This window comes from Sturnus vulgaris, chromosome 30 (assembly GCF_052056855.1).
Source record: "Sturnus vulgaris isolate bStuVul1 chromosome 30, bStuVul1.hap1, whole genome shotgun sequence".
Taxonomy (NCBI): Eukaryota; Metazoa; Chordata; class Aves; order Passeriformes; family Sturnidae; genus Sturnus; species Sturnus vulgaris.
In genome coordinates, this window is record NC_142272.1 from 1669790 (window position 1) to 1689744 (window position 19955).

Sequence of the window (19955 nt, forward strand, 5' to 3'; positions counted from 1 at the left end):
TGGGCGGGCCCTGGGGCCGGTGAGTATATAAGGGCGCTGCAGCGGCGGGGCGCAGGGCGGTGGGTGGGTGAGAGTGGGGGGTGTGTGTGTGCCGGCCGCCGCCATGCGGGAGCGGAGGCCGGCACCGGCCGCTCCGGCCCGGTGCAAGCTGGTGCTGGTGGGTGACGTGCAGTGCGGCAAAACAGCCATGCTGCAGGTGCTGGCCAAGGATTGCTACCCCGAGGTGAGCCCAGATCAGGGCACCGGGAACCGGCAGCGGGCACCGGCAAGCGGGACCGGGCGCTGACGCTCTCGGTGCCATTGCAGACGTACGTGCCCACCGTGTTTGAGAACTACACGGCGTGTCTGGCCAGCGAGGAGCAGCGGGTGGAACTGAGCCTCTGGGACACCTCCGGTACCGGGGGACACACGCGCGGTGCATGTTTGGGGGGCTGGCGGGGGCTCTGGTACCGGTGGAGCGGGGCGGGGGCTGCCCCGGCCCTGGAGGGGCTGATGGGGTTGTTTGCTGGGGAAGGTGATTTGGGGTTTCGGGGGATTGGGAGGCTGCAGTGAGCGGGGGGTCGCTGCAGTGAGATGTTTTGGCGTCCCGAGGGTGTTTTGGGGACCTGCAGCGTGGGGCGGGGGGGGGGGCGTTGGTGACCGTAGTGAGGTCTTGGTGATGTTTTGGGAAGCCGGGGGTGTTTTGTGGTCCCTGCGGTGGCGGAGGGGAGCTGCTGGGGGGGCTTCAGATCTGGGGTCATGTCCCTGGGTGCGCGGGGCGTAGGTACTCCCCAGGGACACACTAGGGGGTCACAGAAGGCTGAACCCCTTCCTTGGGGGGATCCCCGCACCGCTGAGCCCCCTCCGGGTGGGGTCCACGCTGCTCCCTGCGCCCTGCCTGTGGATGGGGTGAATTACGGGAGATCCCGGTGTTGTCCTTCCCTGGGCACCCCAAAGAGTTGGGGGGGTCGGGGCAGCCCTGCCCGGTGCTGCAGTGTCCCCCCTCTAGCGGGGGGGTCCCCGCCGGTCCCCGGTTGCCATGGCGATGCGCTGGCGCAGCCTCTTTGCTATTCTGTGCACGGAGCGTCTGGGCTGCGAAACCCCTCCGAGGCCTTTAGGGGGTCGGGGGGGGGGGTGGAGGGGAGGGGCATCCCGGACCCCCCCACCCCACTGACCCCCCTCCCTCACCCCCTGCGCTGCGTCCCCCGCAGTCCCCGGTGCGGTGCTGGTGGTGGCTCCGTGCCCCCGAGGACCCCGAGAGGGTGGCAGCGTTTGCCACCCCCTCCTCCGGCTTCCCCCCCCACCCCGATACCCCTCGGTGCTGCCGGGGCTCCCCAAAATGGGGGGCGGGGGGAGCTGTTACATAAACACCGCGGAATCCATTTCCCGCTGCCTCGTGAATGCGACGTTGATGGGCTGCGGGCACGGAGGTGGCGTTTTGGGGGGGTTCCAGAGCTGTGCCCCCCTCCCCGGCACGAGGGGGGTCGCGTCCCTTTTGGGGGGCTCTAGAGCTGTGTGGCCGTCTGTCCCTTTTGGGGAGCTGTGTCTGTTTTGGGGGTTTCTGTGCCTTTTGCGAGGCTCTAGAGCTCGGTGTACCCACCTCAGGCACGAATAGGGTTTGGGGTTTTTTTGAGGGGGTCTAGAACTGTGTGTCCCCCTGTCCCTTTTGAGGTGCTGTGTCTGTTTTAAAGGACTCTAGGGCTGTGTTCTCCTGTCCCTGTTGGGGTTCTCCAGAACTGTGAACCCCCCATGCTGGGCAGGAGTGGGGTTGTGTCTATTTTTGAGGGCTCTGTTCTTTTTGGGGCGGCTCCAAGTCAGTTCACCCCACCCCAGGCAGGAGCTGGCTTTATGTCTTTTGGGGGGGGCTATGTCCCTTTTGAGGGGCTCCAGAGCTGTGTCCCTATGTCCTTCTTGGGGTTCTCTAGAGCTGTGAGCTGCCACCCTGAGCGGGAAGGGAGCTCTGTCTGTTTTGGGGGTCTCTAGAGCTGTGACCCCATCCCAGACAGGAATGGGGCTGTGTCTCTTTGGGGGGCTCTAGAGCTGCACCCCCATCCCGAGCAGGAATGGGGCTATGTCCATTTTGGGGGTCTCTGTCCCTTTTGGGGTTCTCTAGAGCTTTACCCCAAGCAGGAATGGGGCTGTGTCTGTTTTGGGGGTTTCTAGAGCTGTGCCCCCACCCTGAGCAGGACAGGGGGGCTGTGTCCCTTTGCCAGACCCCCTTTCCCATATCCCTGGGGTGGGGAGGCTGAGCAGTGACACCCCCTTTTCCCCCAGGCTCTCCCTACTATGACAACGTGCGTCCCCTGTGCTACAGCGACTCGGATGCTGTCCTGCTCTGCTTCGATGTCAGCCGCCCCGAGACCCTCGACAGTGCAGCCAAGAAGGTGGGGAGGGGGCTCAGGCCCCAGGACAGCGTCCCCGTGGGGTTTTGGGGGGCTCAAGGATGCGGGGACACCGATGCAGGGCGATCCCTGTGAGTTTTGGAGGATTTAGGGACACAAGAAGACTGACCCAGAGTCCCCGTGATGTTTGGGGGACTCAGAGATGTGGGGACACCAGCCCAGGGGGGTTCTTGTGAGGTTTGGGGGACTCACAGACACAGGGACACTGACCCTGTGGGGTTTGTGGGGCTCAGAGATGTAGGGGCACCAGCCCAGGGGGTCCCTGTAGGCTTTGAGTGGTGCAGGGGAACAATCTGGGGTGATCCCTACAGGGTTTGGAGTGCACAGGGACTTTGTCCTTGGAGGTCCCTGTGGGGTTTGGGGGCTCAGGAATGCAGGGACACGGTCTGGGGGGGGATTCTGTGAGGTTGGGGGACGTTGACCTGGGAGTTCCATCAGGGTTTTGGGGATTCAGGGCTGTTGGGACTCTGTCCTGGGAAGTCCCTGTGGGGTTTGTGGTGCCCAGAGAGACTGAGCCAGGGGTTTCCTGTGGGATTTGGGGATGCAGGGCTGGGGCACACTCTCCCTGGGGATCGCTTTGGGAGACTCAGGGCCATGGGGACACTGTCCTGGGGATATTTCTGTGGGGTTTGGAGGGGCTCAGGGATGTGGGAACACTGTCCTGGGAATATTTTTGTGGGGTTTGGGGTGTGCTGACACATGGAGACACCAACCCTCTGGGGTGACAGGGAGAGGGTTTTGGGGTGCCCTGTCCCTGAGAGCAGCGCTGTGCCCTCACTCCTCAGTGGAAAGCAGAAATCCTGGATTATTGCCCCAACACACGGGTGCTGCTCATCGGGTGCAAGACAGACCTACGGACAGACCTGAGCACCCTCCTGGAGCTCTCGCACCAGAAACAGGCGCCCATCTCCTACGAGCAGGTCAGGGGAGCCCGGAGTAAATCTGGCTTTGGTGGAATCACGGGGGATTGGGTTTGGGGTGTCCTGGTGGTCTGGTGCGGGGGTGGATTTGGTGGGGTCCTGGTGTTTTCGGGAGGGTGGGGTTGGGGTGTCCTGGTGTTTGTGGTGGTGATTTTGGGGTCTCAGTGATCTGGTGTGGGGGTCAGTTTGGGGGGATCCCGATGTTTGTCGGGTGGGTTTTGGTAAATCCCATTATTTGCACAGGGGTCAGTTTGGGGTATCCTGGTGTTTGTAGGGGTGATTTTGGGGTGTCTCGGTGGTCTGGTGTGGGGGTCAGTTTGGGGGGCTCCTGGCGTTTGTACAGGGGTCAGTTTGGGGTGTCCCAGTATTTGTGGGGGTGGGTTTTGGGGTGTCCCAGTGTTTGCACAGGGGTCATTTTGGGGTGTCCCGATGTTTGTGAGGGGTGTGTTTGGGGTGTCCTGATGGTTTGGTGCAGGGGTCAGTTTGGGGGGATCCCGGTGTGTGCACAGAGGTCAGTTTGGAGGATTCCAGCCTTTGCAAGGGTGGGATTTGGGGGATCCCGGCGTCTGTGGGGGCGGATTTGGGGTGTCCCGGTGGTCTGACACAGGGCTGTCCCCAGGGCTGTGCGGCCGCCAGGCAGTTGGGAGCCGAGGGATACCTGGAATGCTCGGCCTTCACCTCGGAGAAGAGCGTCCACAGCATCTTCCGGACCGTGTCCGGCATCTGTCTCAGCAAAGCCCCCCCGCAGCCCCCCCGCAGCCCCCCCCGCAGCCTCTCCAAGAGACTCCTGCACCTCCCCAGCCGCTCCGAGCTCATCTCCTCCACCTTCAAGAAGGAAAAAGCAAAAAGCTGCTCCGTCATGTGAAGGGGGGAAGGGAATGACCCCACACACAAACCTTTGGACCCCCCCCCAAGCCCCTGGAATGGGGTGGGGGGGCTGGACAGGGCCCTGGAGATCCCCCCACTAAAGGAAGATGGGGGGTGCTGCCCTCCCCTTGCACCATTGCCCTGCCAGCCCCACAGCCTGGGGGGCTGCCCCCGTGGGAGGGGGGGGCTGGGGGGTGTCTTCACCTGGTCCCCAACCCTGAGGGAGTCCCTGGGGGGTTTGGGGTGCACAGGACCCTGGGGAGATCAACCCGGGGGGGTTCCCTGTGGGGTTTGGAGTGCCCAGACCCTCAGGGACATAAGCCTGGGATGGTCACTGCGGGGTTTGGGGGACACAGGGACACTGTCCTGGGGATCCCTGTGGGGTTTGGGGTGCACATCATGGGACTCATCCATGGACTCATCCTGTTTTCTCCCCCTTTACCCCATCCCTCATCTGCTGCTTGGCCCTGGGGGACCCTGGTGGGTTGGGGAGGGGGGCTGTTTTATGGACTGTCTTTGGGGGGTGTCTCTGTTCCATGTCAGTGTTATTAAAAAGCTTATTTATTATCAGAAATATAACACCTACCTACGTGCAGCCCTGCCTGGCCCTATGTTTTGGGGAGGGATCCTGGTTTTTGGAGGGTGTTGGGAGTTTCAGGGTGTGTTGGTGTCACTGGTGATGGTGACACCGACGTGGGCCTGTGCTGTCACCCCTGGGTGCTGGTGCAGAAGGCAAAATCCCTGGGGTGATGGGGTGTCTTTGGCAGGGTGCCAGAAGGGTCCCCCCACCTCTTCTGCTGCCCCCTGACTCTGCCTGGGACCCCCCTATCTTGTGAATGGGGGTCTGGGGCTCCTGGCCGGACACTGATCTGGGGGTCTCTGCGATTCTGGGGTGCACAGGGCTGTGGGGACCCTGACCTGGGGCGGTCCCCGTTGGATTCGGAGTGTGCAGGGACCTGGGGGACACTGACTCGAGAGGGTCCCTCCAGGATTTGGGATTCTCTGGGCGGCGGGGATACGGCCCCGGCGGCCTCACCTGGGTGCGCAGGAGGTCCCTGCGGGATGTGGGGGGCTCAGGGAGGCGGGGACACCGTCCCGAGGGACTCTTTGCAATAGGGCGGGGGGAGCGGCCGCGCAGCGGAAGGATCACGAGGCGCGGCGGTACTGCGACCGCGCAGGGGCGCTGGGAACGCGCGGGGGATGCCGGGAACTGTAGTCCATTGACGCGAGGGCTGCCGGGAGCCGTAGTCCCGTAGTGTCCCGGCATGCCCTGCGGGCCCGGCAGATATGGCGGCGGCGCGGCGGCGCTGAACCGGGAGCCGCGGCGGTGAGCGGAGAGCGGTGGGAGTGAGCGGGGGCATTACAGGAACACCCGGGGGACCTGTTCGGGGCCCAGGGCCTGGAGAGCCCTGGTGCCGCCGCACCGGGCAGTGCCCCGGTAGTGGGCACCGCGGCAGGGCCTGGAGCGCCGTTGCGCCGCTTCCCCCGCGCCTCCCGGAGCCCTTTCGGGGTCCCCCAGGCCTTCCCGCGCCCACCCCCTCCAGCCTCCCTGTGCTCTCTCGGGGTCCCTCCTTCCCTCTGCGTTCTCTGCTCGGGGCCCCCCAGCCCTTCCCGCTCTTTCCTGGGGTTCCTCTGTGCCCTCTCGGGGATCCCCCAGGCCTCCCCACTCCTTCCTCAGGGTCCCTTTGCACTCTCCCCGGGTTCCCCAGCTCTCCCTGCTTGTTTTTGGCGTCTGCCTGTTCCCTCCCCTCCTTCAACATGTCCCCATTCCCTCGCGAGGGGTTTTTGGCCTTCTTGGGGTCCCTCTGTGGCTCCTCTGGGTCTCACAACCCTTCTCTCTCCCTCCTGGGTCTCCACTGCTGCTCAGTGCCCTCCCTGGGGCCCCCATTTAGCCCAAATTCCCTCCCAGCCCTGCGCGCTCCCTCTGCACCCCCCGACCCCCCCCGCTCTGACCCCTCCCCACAGATGGCCGGAGAACTGGCGGACAAGAAGGATCGGGATGCATCCCCGGTGAAGGAGGAGAGGAAACGTTCCCGCTCCCCTGACCGGGAGAGGGAGCGGGACCGGGACCGCAAGAGCTCCCCGGCCAAGGACCGGAAGCGACACCGATCCCGCGACCGGAGACGGAGCCGCTCGCGCTCTCGGTCCCGCTCCAAGTCCACGGAGAGGTGAGGCGGGTCCAGGGCTCCCTGGGTTTTTGGGAAGAGCTTTGACAGCCTCACAGAGGGTGAGTGAGAGCTCTGGGGCCATGCTGTGATCCCCCCATTCCTCAGGGATCGGCGGCACAAGGAGCGGGACCGTGACCGCAGCAAGAAGGAGCGGGACAGGGACAAGGATGGGCACCGGCGGGACAAGGACAGGAAGCGATCCAGGTGGGTCCTGTCGCTTTTTTAGGGATTCTCACCGTCCTCTAAATCCCCTGGAAGTTGGGGATCCCCTAGGGCTTTGTCTGGTGTCTTATTTCGCGCTGTTTTCCTTGCAAGTTTGTCCCCGGGCAGGGGGAAGGACTCCAAGTCTCGGAAGGATCGGGAGGCACGGAAAGCAGAGGAAGAGGAGGAGAACGCCCTGAAGAAGGAGAAAGTGAGGAAGGGGTGGATGGGGCTTGGCTGGGAATGGTGCTCCAGGGAGATCCAGGTCCCTGGCGAATGGTTCCAGGGGATTGATTCACATCCCTGGGAGTGGTGCTGACATCTCTGGCCTCACTTCCAGGCACAGCCACTGTCCTTGGAGGAGCTGCTGGCGAAGAAGAAGGCAGAAGAGGAGGCAGAAGCCAAGGTGGGAGCAGCAACAGGAGCCTGTTCCCTCTGCTGGGGGTGTGGATATTTGCAGGGACACCTCGGGGGGGGAATAGGGAGGGCTGGGGACTTGGGAATGCAGAGGAACCCCAGAAGGAAGCAGGGAGTGCCAGGGAACACTGGGAGGGATCATGGGATGGAGCAGGGAGGGCTGGGGGACTTCGAAGGGTGCAGAACAGGTGGGCCAGGGAGGGCACATGGGAGGCTGTGGAGGCACAGGAGGGAGAGGGGAGGCTTGGTGGACCCCCAGGAGGGAGCAGAAGGACCATGGGAAGGAACAGGGAAGGCTGAGGGGTCTGGTGATGGGCACAGAGGGACCCTAGGAGGGAAGGGAGGGCTGGGGGACACACGGAGGGAGCAGAGAGACCCCTGGGAGGGAGTGGAGAGGTCTGGGGGATCCTGGGAGTGCGAGGAGGAACCCGGGAGGGAGAGGGGAGGCCTGAGGGTTCCCAGGAAGAAGCAGAGAAGGCTGAGGGGACCCTCAGCAGCACGGAGGTGGCAGCCAGGCCCAGTGTGACGCTGCCTCTCTCTCATTCCAGCCCAAGTTCCTGTCCAAGGCGGAGCGGGAGGCCGAGGCCCTGCGGCGGCGGCAGCAGGAGGTGGAGGAGCGGCAGCGGCTGCTGGAGGAGGAGAGGAAGAAGAGGAAACAATTCCAGGAGATGGGCAGGAAGATGCTGGGTAAGGGCTTATCCCTGGAGCCCCCCCACCCAGCCCTCGGGGCTGGTGCTGGCTCTGAGCCCCTTCCCCTGCTCCCCAGAAGACCCCCAGGAGCGTGAGCGTCGGGAGCGCCGGGAGCGCATGGAGCGGGAGACCAACGGCACCGAGGACGAGGAGGGCAGGCAGAAGATCCGGGAGGAGAAGGACAAGAGCAAAGAGCTCCACGCCATCAAGGTGGGGCTGGGAGCTGGGCTGGGGGGGCCGAGGGGATGATGGGGGGTCCCACTGAGCCTGGGGTCCTGCAGGAGCGGTACCTGGGGGGGGTGAAGAAGCGCCGGCGCACGCGGCACCTCAACGACCGCAAGTTTGTGTTTGAGTGGGATGCATCAGAGGACACGTCCATCGACTACAACCCCCTGTGAGTGCTGGGCTGCCCTTAGGGCTAGGGGTGTCCCTGCAGGGTGCAAGGCAGCCCCCAGCCCTGCTCCTGACGCTCCCACTCTGCTCCAGGTACAAGGAGAGGCACCAGGTGCAGCTGCTGGGCCGCGGCTTCATTGCCGGCATCGACCTGAAGCAACAGAAACGGGAGCAGTCGCGGTTCTACGGGGACCTGATGGAGAAGAGGCGGACGCTGGAGGAGAAGGAGCAGGAGGAGTGAGGCTTTGGGGAAGTTGGGAGGGTGCTGAAGGGTGTATGGGGTCCTGGCTGGCTTAGCTTGGCTGGGATGTGGAGCTGGGCTGCAGCAGGTCCTGCAGGAAATTGACAGAAAGGTTTTAGAGGCACAGGGTGAGCCTTATCCCCTCTTTCTTTCCCCTTCCTCACCCTCCTTATTCCCTTTTGTCATCCCTTTCCTCGCTCTACCCTCATTCTTCTTTCTCATCTCTCTGTCCTCGTTCCCATTTCTCCCATCCCCTTTTCCTGTCTCATTTCTCCCATTCCCTTTTCATTTTCCTTTCCCTATCCCGTTTACCCCATCCCACTTTCTCCCATTCCCTTTTCCTATCGCTTTCTGCCCATCATGCTTTCCTTGTTCCTCTCCCTTTTCCCCATCTCACTTTCCCCATCTCTCTCCCCTGTCCCTTTCCACCCTCCCTCCCCTTCCTCCGGCCAGGGCTCGGCTTCGGAAGCTGCGGAAGAAGGAGGCCAAGCAGCGCTGGGATGACCGGCACTGGTCCCAGAAGAAGCTGGACGAGATGACGGACAGGGACTGGCGCATCTTCCGCGAGGATTACAGCATCACCACCAAGGGGGGCAAGATCCCGAATCCCATCCGCTCCTGGAAGGACTCCTCCCTGCCCCCCCACATCCTGGAGGTCATTGACAAGTGTGGATACAAGGTGGGCACGGAGAGGGGCGGCTGGGGAGGGGGAAAAGGAAAAAGGATTCAGAGAGAGGGAACGGGGGAAGTTCTGTTCCCAACCTGCTCCCCCCGGCAGGAGCCGACCCCGATCCAGCGCCAGGCCATCCCCATCGGGCTGCAGAACCGGGACATCATCGGCGTGGCCGAGACCGGCAGCGGCAAGACAGCGGCGTTCCTGATCCCACTGCTCGTGTGGATCACCACCCTGCCCAAAATCGACCGGTGCGGGGCGGGACACTGCCCGTGGCACGGGGTGGGGTGGTGGGGTGACACTGCAGAGGTGTCAGGACAGGGTGGCACTGTGGAGGTGACAGGGTGACACTGCAGAGGGGTCGGGACAGGGTGGCACTTAGGGGATTGAGGCAGAGTTACAGGGTAACAGTGCAGTGGCAGGATGATACTGCAGAGAGGTTGGGACAGGGTGGCACTGTGGAGGTGATAGGATGGGGTGACAGGGTGACATTGCGGAGGGATTGAGGCAGGGTTACACGGTGACATGGCAGAGGGGATGGGGTGACACTGGAGGGCATCTACGTGGCATCGTGGGTGACACAGCCATATCCTGCCATGCTGCAGCATCGAGGAGTCAGACCAGGGGCCCTACGCCATCATCCTGGCCCCCACCCGTGAGCTGGCACAGCAGATTGAGGAGGAAACCATCAAATTTGGGAAACCCCTGGGCATCCGCACCGTGGCCGTGATTGGTGGCATCTCCCGCGAGGACCAGGGCTTCCGGCTCCGCATGGGCTGCGAGGTGAGTGGGGGGCTTTGGAGAGGATCCAGGGGGGTGGCTCAGCCCTGGGCTGCTCCCACCAACCCGCCCTGGCCCCCCAGATCGTCATTGCCACTCCGGGCCGGCTCATTGATGTTCTGGAGAACCGGTACCTGGTGCTGAGCCGCTGCACCTACGTGGTGCTGGACGAGGCCGATCGCATGATTGACATGGGCTTCGAGCCCGACGTGCAGAAGATCCTGGAGCACATGCCCGTCACCAACCAGAAACCCGACACCGACGAGGCCGAGGACCCCGAGAAGATGTTGGCCAACTTTGAGTCTGGAAAGCACAAGTACAGACAGGTGGGTATGGGCAAGGCGGGGACTAGGAAGGCTCCTTTGGGGCTGGGAGGGACAATTTGGGTTTTTGGGGAAAGGATTGAGGGAATGGGAGTCACATTTCTGCTCTGTGGAGGAATGTTCCTGCCCCACAGTGGATGTTCCTGCCCCATGAGGGGTCATTCCTGCCCCCCAAGGGGATATTTTTGCCCTATGGGGGGCATTTCTGCTCCATGAGGGACAATCCTGCCACACAGGAAGATATTCCTGCTCCATGGGGGAGCATTCCTACTCTTCTGGGGTCATTCCTACCTCATTGGGGGTTGCTTCTGCTTCATGGGGAAAGTTCCTGCTGCACCAGGGTCGTTCCTATTTCATGGAGGGATGTTTCTGCTCAATGGGAGGACATTCCTGCCCCACTGGGGTCATTCCTGCTTCACTGAGGGATGTGCCTGCCCCATGGGTGATGTTCCTGCTCCATGGGGGGGGGGAACATTCCTGCCCCATCAGAGTCATTCCTACCTCACTGTGGGATGTTCCTGCTCCGTGGAGGGATGTCCTTCATGGGGGACGTTCCCAGCTCACTGCCCTGTTCCCTTGCAGACTGTCATGTTCACGGCCACCATGCCACCAGCAGTGGAGCGCCTGGCCCGCAGTTACCTGCGGCGCCCGGCCGTGGTTTACATCGGCTCCGCCGGCAAACCCCACGAGAGGGTGGAACAGAAAGTTTTCCTCATGTCCGAGTCCGAGAAGAGGTGGGGAGCACAGGATTTGGGGATGGCCTTGGGGGTTGGAGGGTGAAGTGGGCCCTCTGCAGGGTTCTTCAGCATCTCTTTGCCCAGCTATCTCTTCCTCCTCTTTCTCTTCTACAGGAAGAAGCTCTTGGCCATCCTGGAACAGGGCTTCGACCCACCCATCATCATCTTCGTCAACCAGAAGAAGGGCTGCGATGTGCTGGCCAAGTCCCTGGAGAAGATGGGGGTGAGTCTGGAGTGGGGGGGGGGGTCACCCTGAGCCCTGTGTCCCTTGTCCCCACGGTCCAACACCTGGGGCTCCCTGATGTGTCCTCTGTTGACCTCCCCTGTTCCCACAGTACAATGCCTGCACCCTGCACGGTGGGAAGGGCCAGGAGCAGCGAGAGTTCGCCCTCTCCAACCTCAAGGCCGGGGCCAAAGACATCCTGGTGGCCACAGACGTGGCCGGACGTGGCATCGACATCCACGACGTCTCTATGGTGGTCAACTACGACATGGCCAAGAACATCGAGGGTGAGGCTGGGGGGACACTGAGGGGGTGCCCAGCCCTGGTGCTGCCTGTGCCGGTGGGGCTGTGGGAGATGTGCTGCCCACGCTGGGGATGCTTGGCCCTGGTGTTACCTGCACACCTGGAGGGGCTTTGGGGGGTTGCCCAGCCCTGGTGCTGCCACGCTGAAGAAGCTGTGAGGTTTCCCAGGCTTGGTACTGTGTGTACAGGGCGTGCCTGGCCCTAGTACTACCCTCACCAAGGGGCTTGCAGAGGTGCCCAGCCCTGGTTCTTGGGACCGAGGGGATGCCCAGCCCCAGGGCTGAAGATGTGAGGGGTGCCCAGCCCTGGTGCTGCCTGTGTCAGGGGATGGAGAGGGTTCCTGGCATTGATTCTTGGGGGTGGGGGCGTGCTCAGCTCTGATGCTGCCTCACCCAGGGGGCTGTGGGGGCGTCTGTTCTGGTTACTGGGAGTGCAGGGAGTGCCTGGTCCTGATACTGGGTGTGCAGGGGGTGTCTGGCCCAGGTTCTGATGGTGTGGGGGATGCTTGGCTCTGGTACTGGCGGTGTGTGGTGTGCCCAGCCCCAGTGCTTCCACACCGAGGGGGCTGTGGGGTGCCCAGCCCTGGTACTGGGAGTGCAGGGAGGCCTTCAGGGAGTGCCCAGCCCAGGCACTGCCCACACTGAGCCCTTCATTTTCCTCCCGCAGATTACATCCACCGCATTGGGCGGACAGGCCGAGCAGGGAAGAGCGGTGTGGCCATCACCTTCCTCACCAAGGAGGACTCCACGGTGTTCTACGACCTCAAACAGGCCATCTTGGAGAGCCCCGTGTCCTCATGCCCCCCCGAGCTGGCCAACCACCCCGATGCCCAGCACAAGCCAGGCACCATCCTCACCAAGAAGCGGCGGGAGGAAACCATCTTTGCCTGAGGTCCCACTGGCCCCTCTTTGTCACAACAGGACCAGCAAGGCTGCCAGGACTGCTCTGGCTGTTCTTTTCCCAGCTCTTTGTGCAACCCAAGGACTGCCCACAAGCAGAGACTGGCGCTGGGATTATCCCAAAATATCCCCCCTGTTCTCCTGGTCCCCCTCCCCACTTTCCCCATGGAGCGGAGGAGTTGCTGGAGGCTGTTTGGGGGCCGGTCCCTCCCTGCTGCCAGGGTGGGGCTGTTTTTTGGGCTGTTCTGGGAACTGTCTGCACCTCATCCTTTGGGTTTTTGTTTTTTTTTTTTGTAGCTGAAGCTCCAGGCTGCAGGGAATAAACCGGCAGCGGTGTTACCAGCGTTGCCTCCTCGTCCTCTCCCTTGCCTGGGTGCCACCTCCCGTGGGGACAGAAGCCAGCAGTGCCCAAAAGGAGCACTTTGAGGTGCTCAGCACCCACCATCACTGTCCCTCCACCCCCCCAGACCAGGTTCCCCCCATGTCCCCTCCACAGACAACGGACACCAGCACCTCTGAGTACTCGTGTGTTTCTGAAACCAGTTACAGGGAAATCAGTGCTTTCTACAAAAGAAATTATAACAAATCTGTGGCCCCCAGCCCATTCCCCCCCCTCCCCACCAATAATGGCCGCGGGGGGGGCTCAGCCCACGCCAGGACCCCCGGCCGAGGGCAGTGGGTGCCGTATTTACAGGACTGTGGTGACGTGCGGTGACAGCGTGGGGACATCAGGGACAGGGCAGTGGGTGCAAGCATGGAGCAGCCCCCACACCCCGTGCAGGCCCCCCACTCTGTCCCCCCCATGCCGAGGGGCAGGAGCGGTGTGGCTGCGGTGACCGGGGCGGGGGAATCGGTGCAGAGCGAAGTGAGTGGTGTGACCCACTCCTCCCAGGGGTCCCATGCAGGGGTGGGGAGGGGTCAGGCCAGGTCCCGGGGGTGAGCAGGCACCTTCCCTTTCTTCCTCTGTGTGGGGTGGGGGATGCTGCTACAACTGCCCCCCCTCCTTACCTCCCCTTTTTGAGGGGGGGCACCCACTGTCCATGGCAGCTGCCCTGCCGAGAATGAGCCGACCTGTGATGCAGAGCCCGGGCTGGGGGGACACTGAGGCAGGGCGAAGGCATGTGTCTGTCCCCAGGTTCCCCAAAACTTTGGCGGGGAGTCCCAGGGCATCCTGGCCGCCGGGCCCCCCCGCCCCCGCTGTGCTTATGGCTGAAGACGTGCCCGGGGGGCCGGGCGAGAGGAAGCTGCCGGTGCGGAGTTCGATTGTCTGAGCACCCCCAGCGCGGGGCTGGGGCGAGGCGAGGACCGCCCGGGGTTTGGGGGGGGCCGGTTCCCAGCCGTGCCCCCCCCACCCCACCCACCCCACCCCTAATAGCTGTCCTTGGCCCAGGGCCGGCTGCGCTGCCAGTTCCTGTCGTGGTTGCGCTCGCTCGGGCGCTCCGGCGTGCCGGGACCGCTGCCGTGGTGCCGGTGGGGCTGGTACAGGTCGGGGTAGGGGTCTCCGTACTCCTCCTCCTCCTCCAGGTGCCGCGAGCTGCGCTGGGATGTGGCCCCCCAATGCTGGGGCGAGGTGTCCCCCGCTTCATCCGATGGCATCAGGCTGTCGTGCTCCAGCGGCGAGTGCTCGCCCCGCTCCCCCAGCAGCTGCTGGCTCTGCGGGCAGGGAGGGGCTGCGGGGGCGGCGCGGTGGGGGCTGCGTGTGCCCCTCCCCGGGCCCTGGCACCCTGTGCTGGGTCCCCGTGGGGAGCAGGGAGGGGGCTGGGGAGCAGCCTGGCCACCCAGTGCTGGTCGCCATAAGGAGCACGGAATGGGGCTGTGTGTCCCCAGTTCTGATCTGTGCACCCCCCACCCTGGTCATGGACCCCTGTACCAGCTGCCCGGGGGGAGCAGGGAGGGGGCTCTGGGGACAACTGTGGGGGGTTCCCCAACCCCAGCACCCCTGGGCTGAGTCCCCATGGGAGCAGTGGGGGACTGTGTGTTCCCCCCATGCCCTCCCCCAGTGGGGAGCAGGGAGGGCCCATGGGGTTACCTGCAGGCCTGGCAGTCCGGTGGGCGAGGGGACAGCGTGGGGGGCATGTGGTGGGTGGTGCGTGGCACGCCAGTAAACCTCCAGGTACTCAGCCAGGTGCTCACAGGCATCCTCCAGCTGGTTCTCATCCAGGATCACATCAAAGAGCTCCTGGGGGAGCAGGTGAGAGGGGTCAGGGAGGGCTCCGGGGTCCCCCCAGGCATCCCCAGGGTGGAGAGTCTGGCTGGCTCACCGGGGGACACTGCACCAGCTTGTCAGCTGCCATCATCTGCACATTGAGGTGCTTCACCTGGGACTTGCCCCTGGACTTGATGAGCCGCTGCAGGACCTGCGGAGGGGACAGGGGAGTGACAGCACCACGGGGGGCAGCCAGGACCCCCAAGAACCGTGGTCACCCCTCACCTTGGGGGAGGACACCTTGACATAGACGATGATGGGTGCCAGGGAGGTCTTGGCCAGCTGGGCCGGGTGGTTGATGGTGTCAGCGTCCAGCACCACCAGCTGCAGGGACTTGGCCAGCTCGAAGATGCGTTCGATCTCACTCTGCACCTCGGCTGGGGGGACACGGAGGGGGCTGTGTCAGGCTGGGCTGGCCCTGGGACTGGGTCCCTGCACCCCCGGGGTGAGCCTGGCCCCTCACCAATGCTCGATCGGGTGGTGGAGCGCTCCAGGATCGCCTGCTTGCCCAGGTTGTTGAGGATGGAGCGCTTGGCCAGGGACAGGTCAGCTGTGATGTGGGTGATGGAGATCCTGGGGAGCACAGGGACACAGTGGGCACACGGGGACCCGCAGGCTGTGGAAGGAGGAGGGTTCTGGGTGGGGTCATGGTCTCACCTGCCGTCGAATCTGTGCTTGAGGAAGTCGAACAGGGCTTTCTGCATCATGTCGGTGACCTGCCGTGGGGCCGCCAGCCCAGTGAGCCACGGCAGATGGCACCAGCAGGGAGGTGGCAGCCACTCAGCACCCTGCCAGCCGCCCTCGGCCCCGCCATCTGCCCGCTGCCAGCACACCATGGGCAGGGAAGGGACAAGGGGCACAGGCCACCACCCTGAGGGCACAACGAAGCCACCCTGTATCCCCCCCATACCTCGTATCCTTTCAGTGAGGGCCCCACCAGCACCACGGGCCGCATGGAGGGGACCACATCGTAGGGTGGGATGTGCTGCGTCTGCAGGGGTACACGGGGGGGTGTCAGTGCCCTGTGGTCCCACAGCCATAAAGGTGTCAAGGAGCCCGTTCCAGAGAGTCACAGCATCCTGGAGCCCTCCCAGCCCCATAAGCAGGGAACAGGGGTCTCTGCTCCCAGCCCACCCCAAAAACAGCCACTATTGGCCCTGCCTGCAGCCCCCTCCTCACCTCCCCATGCCCAGGGCACAGCCCTGCACCTGGGACTCACCTGCTTCTGCTTCTGCTTGGCTTGGGGAGAGAAGAGACAGAGGTTGGTGACAGTAAAGTGGGGACCCCCTCAGGATGCCCACGATCCCCCTGGGCCAAGATCTACCCTTACCTAAGGAGGGGGGAGGCGATCGCCGGCTCCCGCTGTCGCCGAGGCCTGAGGCATTGCCAGCTCTCCTGGGGAAGAAGGGGGTGAGCGAGTGTTGGGGGTCCCAGGGTGGGGCCAGGGGGTCCCATCCCTACCTAGCTTTCTGCTCCTGCTTGAGCCTCATGGCTTCCAGGCGCTGGGGGCTGGGGATGAAGGCGATGTCCCCCCCCTCCTTCACTAGGCGCCCGATCCACCAGTCATTGCTGTATTTCTGGGTGAGGACAGGGCAGAGGTGAGACCAGGGGAGGTCCCTGGCCCTGAACAGACCCCCCAGCACCCCAACTGACCTCCTTGATGTGCAGGAAATCTTTGGCTTCAAAGTTGATGGCGGCTCCCTGCACTGGGCACTCCTCATCCAGCGCCCCGCAGTAGCTGACATTGGTGCGCACAGCAAAGGCGACCGGCTTGTGCTAGGGGATTTGGGGGGTGATCAGCACCCCCGGGCCCTGGAAGCAAGCCCGGGCCGTGCCTTGGGTGTCTCCCCATCCATACCTTGGCCCTCTCGAGCTGCTGCTGAGCCTGGCTCTCCACCTCGCGCCGGGCGCCCTCACGGTCCTCTTCCAGGGACACGTCGGAGTCCAGGGATGGGCGGCTGGTGTAGGAGTCCGCCGAGCCCTGGGGGAACGGGGCGGAGTGCCGGGGGGCTGTGAGGGGAACCCCCACAAAGCGGGACCTCGTGCTGAGGCAGTGCCAGCCTCGAGAGGGGACCCTACTGCCCCCCTTCCAGCTCTCAGGGGTCCACGGTGCCATCAAGCCAGGTGGCATCACCCAGCACAGCTGCCCTGGAGTGCAGCTCAACGTGCTGGAGGGGTTATGGGGGAGACCCCCGCAGCCCCAGGGATGGGGAGATGACGCCTGTCACCCTGGGATGTGGATCTTGCTCCTGCCGCCTCCCACCTTGGGGTGCTCAGCCCAGCACCCCTGGCTCCCCCCTCCCCGCCGCGCCGGTATTTACCCACCGCCCGCTGCGCCTGGAACAGGCGCAGAAGCTGCGGTGAAATATTTATAGGTCCCTGGATGTGGCTGAGCCCCCCCCCATCTCCCCCCGAGGCCCCCCGGGCCCTGCCGAGCTGAGCTCAGCGCCGCTGCCCAGCGCCGCCCCCCCGCTAACCTGCACATCGCACCCCGTTCACACCGGGGGAGCCCGGACACCCCCTCCAGCCCCCCCGCGGGCAATATGGTTCCCAGCACAGCCCCCCCCAACATGGCCTCCCCAGCACGGCCCCCCCAGCATCGTCACCGCACCCCGAGCATCCCCCACTCCCCAGCATCCCCAGGATGGCTCCGCAACATTCCAGTGCGTCCCCCCAGTACGACACCCCCATCATCCTCAGTGAGGCCCCCTAGAACAGCGTCTCCAGCGCCCCCTCATTCACGACCCCCCGTGCAGCCCCCCCGGCCTGGAGCATCGGCCCCCGCGGGGCCCCGGCCGTGGGGATCGGGATTCTCTTCCCGCCTGGTCCCGGTCCCGGCGGTACCTGCCGAGGCGGGGGGGACGAGAGCGGTGGCGGCGGCGAGGAACAAAGGGCCGGGAGGCGGCACAGCACCCCCCCGCACCGGGCATGAACCCCGCACCGGGCACGGCCACCCCCCCCCGAGGTACAGCCCCCTCGTGCGCCATCACCACCCCGAGGGGCGCAGCTCCCCCCCAAACCGCACGGCCCCCCCGATAACGCGGCCGGTACCGGAGCCGGTACCTCGTTGAGCAGGAAGGTAGCGCTGGAGTCAGAAAACGACATAGACGGGGCGAGCCGAGCCGAGCCGCCCGCGCCCCCCCCCCCCCGCCCCGCTCCACCGGCACCGGCTCCGGTTCCGGCTGCGGCTCGGGCTCCGGCTGGTCCTGCCCGCTCCGCCGCCACCGCCCCTCCCCGCCCCTCCCCGCCCCCGACTCCCACCGCCCCCCCGGGGCGCACGGAGCCGCCCCCGCCGCTCAGCCCGAGGGGGGGGTGGGTGGGTGGGTGTGTGTTGGGGGTCGCCGTTCCCCCTTCCTGGTGCTGGCGAGGGACTCCGACCCCTTTCCGGTGGGGACCGCGGAGGGAGCGGCGCTGGCAGCCGGGAGTCCCGAGCGGTCCCGGTGCGCTGCACCGGACGGGTCACCGGCGCAGCTCCCGGTGGCTCGGGGGGAGGGGGATAGTTTGCTAAGAGAGCTCTGGGTGAGAGGGGAGTCCCGGGGCAGCGGCGGAGGGGCTGTGCAGACTCCCGCAGCGCGCAGCTCGGGGTTCCGGGGCGGCGGCGGGGGGGTCCCGGTGGGTACCTCCATGCTCCGGTGCAGCGGCTCCGGTCCTGCCCCGAGCCGGCAGCAGCCCCGTCTGCAGGGCGAGCCCTGCGGCGGGGCCGGAGCCGCTCCCGCCCCCCCGCCGCGCCCCCCCCCCCGCCCCCGAGGAGGGGGGCAGCGACGATCCCCGGGGGACCGGGCCGGCCCGCCCCGTTACCGCGCAGCGGGACAGGCCCCGGCGGGACCGGGACCGGCCCGGGACAGCTCATGGCCGGCCCAGGGACATCGAGGCAGCGCTCGGCGGGGTGGGGGCTTCGGACAGCGGCGGGACCGGCCGCGGTCACCTGCACCGGGCACCAGGCATTGAGCACCGGCCCCGGTACCGGGCACATGGCGGGGCCCAGCCAGGCCCTCTCCGAGGTGCTGAAGGGGCAGCGCCGGGTGCTGGGCCGGGTCGCGGGGTCCCTGGGGGTACCGGGGAGTACCGGAACAGAAGGCGCTGCCCCACGAGGGAAACGGGATGCTCGAGCCGCTTGTGCCTCCTGAGGCCGCCCCTACAGGAACCCCCCGCCCTCCGCGGGGCCTCCCCGGTACCCGCTCATCCGCCGGCGGCCGGGGAGGGGGCGCAGCTCGCGGCCGGAGGAAACTGAAGCACCGGCTGGGGGGCGGCGGGGAGGTCTGTGCCTCTCCCTGGCAGCACGAAGACCTGGCCCAGTGCCGGTTGAGGGAGCAGGAGGGGAGCCCTGCGGCCCCTTATACAGTCCCCTCCGGCCCGTTCCCCTTCCGCTGCCTCAGTTTCCCGGGGCCGCCCCCCGCGCCGCAGTGCCGGTGCCCGCCGCCGGCCCGGCCCTGACGCAGCACTCGCTATTTTTAGCCGCGGGGAGCGGCTGTTGCGATGCCACCGGCGCCCGGTGCCGGCGCCCAGCCCTGGTCCCGGGGGAGCGGCGGGGCGGAGGCGGCCCCGTAGCTCCCTCCAGTGCGGAGGTTGGGGTGGGAGATGCTCGGCCGCTCCCCACCCCAGATCCGTGCTTTAATGCGGAGCCACAGCAGCCGCGAGCCCGGAGCTGGCGGGGCTGCCCCGCCCCAGCGCCGGTGCCGGTGTCGGTGCCGGTGTAGGTGCCGGTGCCGGCCCGCTCACCTGCCTGCGGAGGATGCTGGAGGTGGTGTCGGACGAGGTGCTGCCGTCCGAGCGCTTGAAGCGGCTCTTGCGCTTCGGAAGCCTCCGGGGGCTCTGCGGCGAGAGCAGGCGGTGAGCACCGGGCAGCCCCGGGCGGAGCGGCGCGGCGCCCGCGGCGCTGCCACCGGCGGCCCCCGGCTCTGCGGACAGAACCGAACCGGGCCGCACGGGGCTCGCGACGGCGGGGAGGGCTCCGGTCCGCTCACCTGGAAGGAGCCGGAAGCGTCAGGCTGCGCTGGGGCGGACATCCCCGGCGGCACCCACCGGAGCCCCGGGGATCCCGGCGGGGCAGCCCCACACCGGACCGCGGCGCTCCGCGGGGAAGGGCCGCGCCGCCGCCGCTGCCGCGCTCCGCATCACACGGGGCCGCCGGGGCGTCCCGGCCGTCCCCGCCCCCGCCTGCCCGCCCCCGCGCCCATCCCCGTGGCGGCCGGTCCGCGCCCCCGCAGCTGGGCAGCCACCGGGAGGCACCGGGAACGGACCCTGCCCACAACCCGCAGTGCTGCGGTGAGCAGCCGCGCGGTACCGGGGAAGAGGAGCCCCCCGGGGCCGCCGCGGCCCTGCCCACGCGTGTGCAGGGATGCGAGAGCCCGAGCCCCTCCACCCGCATCCTACCGGGACGGCTCTCGTAGTCACCGTGCCCATTCCACAGTATTTTTTGCCACCCCCACGCCGAGGCATCATCCCCCCACACGGGGTTACGCCCCAAAAGACCCGCGCGTGGGGCATATGGGGCCGTGGGGGGACGCAGCCCCCCCACCCCACGCCCCGTGTC

At 65.9% G+C, this 19955-nt stretch overlaps 3 protein-coding genes across 5 annotated transcripts; 2 read left to right on the forward strand and 1 right to left on the reverse strand.

Annotated features, from left to right (window-relative positions):
• Positions 1–59: 59 nt before the first annotated feature.
• RND1 (Rho family GTPase 1) lies at positions 60–4763 on the forward strand. Its single transcript, XM_014891835.2, has 5 exons — positions 60–223; positions 307–394; positions 2254–2363; positions 3167–3301; positions 3921–4763. The coding sequence occupies exons 1-5, from the start codon at positions 104–106 to the stop codon at positions 4164–4166; spliced, it is 699 nt and encodes a 232-aa protein (XP_014747321.1). The 5' UTR covers positions 60–103; the 3' UTR covers positions 4167–4763.
• Positions 4764–5384: 621 nt separating this feature from the next.
• Positions 5385–12558, forward strand: DDX23 (DEAD-box helicase 23). 2 transcript variants are annotated; one of them, XM_014891854.2, is made up of 17 exons: positions 5385–5495; positions 6134–6336; positions 6442–6540; positions 6652–6748; positions 6878–6943; positions 7503–7641; positions 7721–7854; positions 7926–8038; positions 8131–8274; positions 8732–8957; positions 9057–9202; positions 9557–9734; positions 9815–10057; positions 10637–10788; positions 10906–11014; positions 11127–11301; positions 11984–12558. In XM_014891854.2, exons 2-17 carry the CDS (start codon positions 6134–6136, stop codon positions 12205–12207), a joined length of 2448 nt encoding a protein of 815 aa, XP_014747340.1. In that variant the 5' UTR covers positions 5385–5495; the 3' UTR covers positions 12208–12558. The 2 variants fall into 2 exon arrangements, with proteins under 2 accessions (XP_014747340.1, XP_088036896.1); XM_088180770.1 differs by having other exon boundaries at positions 7724–7854.
• Positions 12559–12730: 172 nt separating this feature from the next.
• Positions 12731–19443, reverse strand: CACNB3 (calcium voltage-gated channel auxiliary subunit beta 3). Of its 2 annotated transcripts, XM_088180791.1 has the most exons (14): positions 19387–19443; positions 19142–19234; positions 16281–16403; positions 16076–16198; positions 15884–15999; positions 15753–15817; positions 15642–15661; positions 15333–15413; positions 15080–15138; positions 14886–14995; positions 14648–14799; positions 14478–14573; positions 14246–14395; positions 12731–13869 (listed from the first exon to the last, which is right to left on the reverse strand). In XM_088180791.1, exons 1-14 carry the CDS (start codon positions 19426–19428, stop codon positions 13585–13587), a joined length of 1515 nt encoding a protein of 504 aa, XP_088036917.1. In that variant the 5' UTR covers positions 19429–19443; the 3' UTR covers positions 12731–13584. The 2 variants fall into 2 exon arrangements, with proteins under 2 accessions (XP_088036917.1, XP_014747341.1); XM_014891855.2 differs by lacking the exons at positions 19142–19234; positions 19387–19443 and adding an exon at positions 17486–17562.
• Between the last annotated feature and the right edge of the window lie 512 nt (positions 19444–19955).